Source organism: Sphaerodactylus townsendi, linkage group LG06 (genome assembly GCF_021028975.2).
Source record: "Sphaerodactylus townsendi isolate TG3544 linkage group LG06, MPM_Stown_v2.3, whole genome shotgun sequence".
Taxonomy (NCBI): domain Eukaryota; kingdom Metazoa; phylum Chordata; class Lepidosauria; order Squamata; family Sphaerodactylidae; genus Sphaerodactylus; species Sphaerodactylus townsendi.
Genome location: NC_059430.1, coordinates 121,671,888 through 121,679,822, shown reverse-complemented (window position 1 = coordinate 121,679,822; position 7,935 = coordinate 121,671,888). Strand labels below are relative to the sequence as shown.

Sequence of the window (7,935 nt, the reverse complement as noted above, 5' to 3'; positions counted from 1 at the left end):
GAAGAGCCTGCTCCCAAGCCCCTCATATTTAGAGCTATAAAGCAATATATGTTCCATAGATTGGGCCTTGGAAATGCAATGAGAACATTTTCGATCTTGTGAGCAATCTTAGAAAACCTCCCTTGTAATATAGTGGAGGGGAAGGAGTTACAATGTGCCCTAGTAAATGCCCACCTTTGGTTGGGCTCTAAAAGTTGGGTCAGGTAGTCTGCCTTTTGATTAATTTTAAATTTGATGTTATAATAGAGGGGGGGAACAGTTACTTCTAGCTTTGTCCAAGCAAGTAATAATTCAACAGATACCAAGTCCATGGGAGAGTCCAGAGCAATATCAATTGAATTAGGAGTTGAAAGCCAGGATGGAATGTACATAGCAACAAGGAGAAGCCAAGAAGCCAAATCAAGAAGCCAGTCCATAGTCAGTCAGGGTCTGGAGACAACAGTGGTGTGCAGGCAAAGTCAGGAAATACACACTTTGCAACCACAACTGCAGTTCCTGCCAAAGGCCATTCATTCATCAGAGCTACTTGCTTGGGACTTCTTCTGCTGAATGGTGCCTTTCCTTTAAGGCCAGTCTCAATCTACATCTGCAATGCTGACTTGCGGCCTTTCCCCACTTACCTTAAGCCCCGCGCTACTCTCCTCAAGTAGCGTGGGGTCCCCCGGCACTCCCCATGACAAGGGCGGCAACAGCGCAGCCGCCCCGACGCTGACGCTGTCGCACCCCCTCAGCGCGCGGCATCCCTGGCACTCTTGTAAACGGCGCCTTTTGATGACCCCGCGCAGAGCGCAGGGTCGTGGGGACGCCCGGGCGTGCAACATAGGGGGGATCGTGGAGAGTGGGGAAACGCCCTTACATCTGGAGACCCAGGGCTACTGACATCTTCCTTAGCTCTAAGCCAGAGCTAGTTCAGTCTCTACTGATTCAGCTGGTGTCTCACTGCAGGGCTCACTTAACTTTTCCTCAGATGAGCTCTCAGCTGCAGTGGGGTGGAGGGGTGTGGCATTGGTTTCCTTGCCTTCTTAAGGTTGGAGACAATTTTCGGTGAAATCAAAATGTCTTTTTCAGTAAACATAAATTTACTGAAATCCTAATATATCTGGTTGAGTGTTTGATTTATAAAATTCTAAAAAAAGGTAAATTCTTTAGCCTTCCCATTCTAACTTTCCAGATATCTTCTGATACTAAATTTTCAATCAATTTTTTTTAAAAAAATATTTGGGAAGTTTCCCTTTTAGTTTTTTTTAACATAACTGTCTATTTTTTAATCTAATTGCAGTGAAATTTTTCCATTCCAGTCACTCACAGAAAACCAACTATTGTAATCCTAGCCTATCTGCTAGTCCCTCTCTTTTGTCTCCCTTCTTACCTGCTGAGCCGCATGACTGTGTATCCTTCCACCCCCACATCACAAGCCCTCACACCCTGCCCCCTTCCTCCCCTTCCCTCAGGTTTGGTGGGCCTTGACCAGATGATAGGCCCCCTTCGCATTCCTTGTTTTTCCCCAGGGTGGGTGGGCCTTGACCAGATGATGGGGCTTCTCCCCCTCCCCTTCCCCAACTTCCTATGGCTCAGTCAGGCTGGGCAGACCTTGGAAGTCGAACTCATGTCTTGTTTACTGTTGGTGAACTGATGTTCTTGATTTCTGACTTGATAGCCGGAGCACCCCTGAACCTGTAACCCCTCTGGTCATCCTGCTTTAATGAGGCATGAAAAAAATGAAAGGATCCATGATTTTTATCTTTGAGGTCTTTGTCTTTTGACACCAGGTGTGAAGAAGAAGGCATCACAGCTCAATGAGCATGCTCAGTCTAGCAAGCAGGGTCAGGGGGCCCAGGCCCCCTCCTACCCCAGGCACACTCCTCTTACCCCAAGCCTCACCTTTTCATCCTCCTCCACTCCAATACTTAGCTTCCAACTCTCTCCCCAACCCAACCCACACAGTTCTACCCTCCCCACATCCCAACCCACATCACCCATCCCTCACCCACCCCAACATTCTCCATTCAACCATCTCCTCCACCTTGTTTTCCTACAAACTCTGTTAGAGGAGACTGCTTCCCCCCTTTTTTTGCCATTCAGTAGCTCAATAGACCAGTCCCTTGCTCCAGTGTTAGATCTGCAGTGTTACACACACACACACACACAAACACACACACTTTCTGATCATTTGAAAATGGTGGCCTTAAAAGACTCTTTTCAAATTTAAGTAGTGTAGGCAAAATGGTTCTGCTAGTGTGGTACATTTATTGTGTATATCAGTATTGCTTAGAAAACTCTGCTCCTCCCCTGATACCTGTGCAATTTAGTTTGGTCCTACAGGGTGGAATTCTTGGCTTCAGTTTCTAGTTCTTGTATGTTAGCTTATGCTGATGGCTGTAAGAAGTGCCTTCCTTGCAAATAAAAGCCGGTCCTCCAGCCCAATCTCTTGTGTAAACAGAAGACCAAGGGAAATCCCATGGCAAGCTTCGAGGCAAGTAGTGAGTGCCCAAAAGTCCAAAGTACCCCAATCTCAGCAGGAACAAAGCATCGTCTCCCCCACAGCATTTTCTGCTCAGCCCCAAAACAGCAAGGAAGGAACTGATCACCTGCTGCTGTCTCAACTGTAACTTGGAGAAACATTTGCACAAGAAGTGTTCAATCTTGGAGGATAGGAAAGAGAAACCAGGAAATGCCAATCCAGCATGTATGCAAAGTGTGTAGAAGAGGGGAGTGTTCCAATATACCAGCTTAGCCATGTGTGAGGTGAACACTTTGATGCTGTGTGTGATTTGGGAGCCAAGCAATCGCCTACCCATGCTAGTCTGCTACTACACACTTCTACCACACTAGCGGGTACACAGCTGTCAGTAGGAAGACATAATCTATGGTGTTATTGATCAGATTCAAAATGGTTTATTGGAAGGCACTGTAGCACAATATTCCATAAAATCAACCTCATGATTCAAGAATACATGATAAGATACATGAAAACAGAAAGCCCCAAAAGATATATATGGGGCACATAAGGCATTAGCAAACATGAGCCTTCAGTACAGTTCTAAACCAGTCCCAAATACAGGGCACAGGAGGCAGTTGATGGGCACACCATAAACCAGGACTCGTTGCAAATACTCTTGAAATGAAAGTTTACAGACCTGAGAGCAAGCTTAATGCATGTTAGTCACTCTAAATACTAAAAATATAAATTGCCAACCTACTACTATCCTGCCCCAGTCTCCTCCTACAAAGCAGTCTCACAGCTAACTGTCCAACAGTCCAAAAAAGTTTATAGCACAGGATCTTCTACCAGGATCTTGAGGCCTTTCCATCCTCTTAATTCCTGAGGACAAGCAGGAGGAAAGACTGGGGTGGAAAGGGCTATTGAAGGCCTAAAGACACAGCAAAACACCCTCAAAACAGGCAGACCATACAAAATAGAGGCTATTGCCCATATGACCACTTTTCTCCTGTACTTTTTCTACATATCTGTTGATTAGGGGCACAGGTGGGATCCAACCAGTTCTCACCACTTCTCTAGAAGTGGTTACTAATTTTTTCTGAGTGCCGAGAAGGGGTTACTAAAGCAACCTCCCTGCCCAATAGGGACTGGAGATGCGTGTGTGCGGCGGCGCCACTGTTTGAATCCCACCACCATCGGAACCTGTTATTAAAATTTTTGGATCCCACCACTGATTAGGGGTGTGACCATAGTGGTGTGGAGAGAAGTATGGACTGTATTTTTCCTTCATTTGTTGCTTACATTGGCACCATGAGTACTGGGAAATCTTATTTCCCACTAGCGGGGCCCGGCCACGCATTGCTGTGGCAATTGTCCTTCTCATCACAGTCTGTAACCCACACAGATGTCCATGCAGGTCCTCCAGCGTCAGTCTGGAGGAGTGCTGAGACCCGCCCATGCTGCCCTCCGACCACTGGAGGTCGGAGGGCAGCGTGGGCAGGTCTCAGCAGCCCTCCAGACTGACTCTGGAGTATGAGGTGAGTGTGGGGGGGGGTATGAGAAAGCAGCATCTTTGGCACGGTGCTGATCGCACCGCGCCGATGGGAAGGCGGCGCTTTCCAAAAACCTCCCTCGGGAAGGGAGGTGGAAAGCGGCGCCTTCACACCGCTCGGGGCCGCACAGGACAGTGCTGCTGCGTTGCTGCTGCCTGTGCAAACAACTCCCCAGGGACCGGTGTTTTTCCGTCCCTGGGCCGCTGTTTTTGGCCCCGTGCGGAAAGGGCCTCTGAGAGGACTCTGGGACCCTCAAGGGTTGCATATAAACAGAAAACAGCTGTACTATATGGTGAGAGACAGAAGGTGATGCAATTCTGCTTCCTTAAAAGGTACAAGACTACTCTCTAGTTCAGGCCAGATCTTGGCAGACGTACTCAGAATTCTAACAAGAATGGGTAGGGCTTCCCTAGGGAAGGTGAACAATATCATTTGCTCTTTGCATGCCAAATGGGAACAAAGGTGAATGTCAGAACCTTTTCAGCAGGATCTTTACTCAACAGCTTTTGCCAGAATACTCTCGGCATCTTCCATTGCGTCTTCCAAGAAGAGCTTCAGCATGTAAAATGTGGTAGTAAAAGAATTTGCTCCACCAATTAGAGAGCCTATGATAGGAATGAGCACGGAAAGCTCTCCCAGCACCATTACAGCTTCACCAATCTTTGATGAAGTCATTAGAGACCACACAAATTCTGCATCAATCTGGCTGGCCATCGGAGTGTTTTTGACAGCAGATCTCAGCACATCAATAGGTTTGCCAACCCGCTTTGCTAGGTTATGGAGGGAATCTTCATCCAAGCCAAAGGCCTTGCAGAAATCTTTCAGAGTTGTCACCAACAGGCTGATGTTAACAGCTAGAGAGAGACCCGGCACAGGGATCACCCCAACGGCACAGGACAACAGGACTTTTTTCCAGATAACGGCCTCCATAGCAGCCTTTTTCTCTTGCAGGTTCTCTCTTGAGAAAGCTGGCATAGCCATAATCAGGAGAGGTCTCTTGAGATCATTCAGTTCATTTGCTAGGGTCATCTGCAGGAGAGGGAACTCATACATATTCAAATGCCAACTGGATATGAGAAAAACCCTTGGATTGTCTGCTCCGTCTTCTTTCAAATTGGAAACACAGTATTTTCTTATCTCTTCCAAGGTCTGTTCCTCACTGAAGTCTGGCTTCCTTCGTTCAGAATCCATAGCCTGATCCACTTTGGTGCGAACAAAGTAAAACCGCTTGCCCATCTTTTGAATTTCTGAGGCCAGCATGGCATCATTCACAGTGAAGCGTTCTGAGGCCACAATGATGAAGAAGTCATACCTGCTGAAATTTACCTTCTTTAAGTATTCCTTTGGATGAAATTCACGTGTCCCAATTCCAGGTAGATCCCATAGTGTCAGTTCGGGGAATTGAGGATGGGGATATTTCTCTGGATTCATAGTAGTCTGTTTCACCCCAATTTTAGCTGCACCTTCTTCATGATCTGGGATATTGCGAAAGGCATTCAACAGGGATGATTTACCAGCCCCTGAATCCCCAGTGAAAGCAATATCAAGTCTTGTGTTCTTTAGTAATTTTAACTCTTTATCAGCATTAGATAATATGTTTTGGAGACTTCTATTTTTCAAAGAGACCTTCATCTCGGAAACATCTTTTTTAATTGATTCTTTTAAGTTGGTGCCAGCTAGAGCCATTGTTTGGGATGGTTCAGTTGATCTGAATGAGAAAAGAAGGATAATATTTGTTGCCTCATGTAGAAAAATAGTCAAATGAATATTTTCTTTTGACATTCTAGATTTTATTGCATGAGAAAACTCTTTTTTTAAAAAAATCATTCCTCCACTGGTAAAGAATTAGATCTGTACTCAGTACATTGTGAAGAGGGGATGTTGCAGGTCAATTCCCCACTGAGAAAATAAATCTGGATTCAAACTGGTTAGGAAAGATTCGGCACCTTTTGAGCACAGTTTCATTTTGCCCCACAAACAATCCTTGTTCCCAGCAATGCAGCAGCAACTCAGGATTCCCCACTGATGGCGGATCGAACACACGATCCACTCGGGCTATCCTGATTGGCTGCTGTGATGTGTTGGGGCGGGATGGCATATGGGGGTGGACATACTTTCTTCCTCCGGCCACTCTCCTGCTTCTCTATCTCTCTCCACCCTAGACCACATGGATTCAAATTCTGAGTTACAATCTTGCTTTTAGCATCACAATTAAACATCACACATTTTCCTATGTACAAAGGTGTATTTATCAATGCATAAAAACAAGCAAAATAATTCTGTTCCTCATACTTATTAAATTGCGATCTAAAGAACCTTCTACTGGCCATTGAACTTCCCCCTCCAACCCATACAGAGGCCAGTTCACTTGACAAAGTTTAGAAAGTTTTTCTTTGTTCAGAGAAGAACATCCCAAATCTTTCCAGTGTTTTAAAACACATTGCAAAGGAGTAAGTAATTCTGGCTGCCTTTCTGCCTAATTCCTCATGGTCCTAAAGACCCATTGCTTCTCAAGGGTCCTTGAAAAGGCTTCCTGCAGGTCAGCTCGCTGCTAACCTCAGGGACCTTGGTTTTTTCCCCCCAAGATTACCTTTAAAACAACTTTATTATTCAGCCAGTTTTTTTTTTGTAAACTTGGAGGTGGTGATGAAGCAGTATTTTTTTGGCAAAAGGCCTATGTGCATGCTTTTAATTACTCCAATCTCACCCCAGCCTTTTGAAGGTCCAAATTTCTTTAAAAGAGGCTTGTCTGAAATCTCAGATCAAGGTTCCTTTAGTTTAAGAGGGTCCCTTTGTGGTCCCCCAAAAAACTGTTGGGCCCAGCCCTTTATAGCCCAGCACAGTTCACATTAAGAGAGACTGGTGAAGAAAAGACCAAAGAATCAGGTTTTTAAGGAATCAGGTTCTTTTACTGTGTAAATATTTCACTCAATAGGTGCTTCTGCGTCATTTCCTCGCGACGTTTGCAGGCGCTTCCATCGCCGGCGAATTCGTCACGGGCGGAGGCGGGAGGCCGCTCGCATGTGGATGCGGCGGTTCGCAGAGGCCGGTAACGGCAGGCGTTCGCCGCTTTCATCCCACTGTTTGTTTTAATGTTGTTGTTTGCGCCGAAGTTTCACACGCTGCCCTCCGACTCCCTGGAGGTCGGAGGACAGCGCATGGGCCGGACGCCAGCAGGCTTACCCACAGGAATAAGGTGTAGGACGAGAAGGAGACAGCGCTCTCCCGGGCGTATGGGTTCGCTAATCACGCCACCGGAAGACGCCAACAACAACCCTTTAAAGGGTTGTTTAGGCGCCTGACGCCTCTGGGGAGGGCGGTTAGTCGCCGCTGCTGCGTTGCAGCAGCGGCGCTTATAAAGAACGTAAACGGGCGCCTGGGGATGGCGCTTTACCGCCCCCCAGGCCGCCGTTGGCCCATATGAAACGGCCTAAGGGAGTCACACCTTAGCCAGACCTTTATCTTTTATAGATACAAAGAATACATACATCACAATTCAAACCCAACCCCTTACATGCATACATACCCACTTATGATCATATTTCTCCAAGATCCAACCCTCATGATGTAAGTTAAAATCAAAATGACCCTTCTGCTTCTCTGAACAAAGACAGCATGGTGCCTTTTTCTTCAAAGTGAACTAAAGGAGTATCTGGCTTATGTCAAGATAAGACAGTTCCAAACATTCCTGAGGGAGGGGTATACTAAGAGAGGGACAACTCCAGTGTAAAAAGAGATTTCACATACATGCAATTAATTCACATAAAAGGTTAAAAATGGTTACAACAATTACTATGATATGTGATTATACTAGAATACATCCTGTGCATACTTTTCATCTATCTCACTACCATTTCAGTGTTCATTAAAATCTAGAAAAACACAATTTTACTGTTTTTATAAACTCCAAGTTTTCCTTTGACTTCTGACCTCTTCCATTTC

The 7,935-nt window shown here is 45.9% G+C and overlaps 1 protein-coding gene across 1 annotated transcript; it reads right to left on the bottom strand.

Moving 5' to 3' along the window:
* Positions 1 to 4,485: 4,485 nt before the first annotated feature.
* Positions 4,486 to 7,069, bottom strand: LOC125435489 (interferon-inducible GTPase 5-like). Its single transcript, XM_048501687.1, has 2 exons — positions 6,922 to 7,069; positions 4,486 to 5,468 (listed from the first exon to the last, which is right to left on the bottom strand). Exons 1-2 carry the CDS (start codon positions 7,067 to 7,069, stop codon positions 4,486 to 4,488), a joined length of 1,131 nt encoding a protein of 376 aa, XP_048357644.1.
* Positions 7,070 to 7,935: the final 866 nt, after the last annotated feature.

Excerpts from the sequence above, each read along its gene's own strand:
- LOC125435489 (XM_048501687.1), bottom strand. The coding sequence starts at position 7,069 with ATGAAAGCGGCGAACGCCTGCCGTTACCGGCCTCTGCGAACCGCCGCA. Across the intron at positions 5,469-6,921 it reads GACGCAGAAGCACCTATTGA|ATCATGAAGAAGGTGCAGCT; the intron begins GTGAAATATTTA and ends GCAATATCCCAG.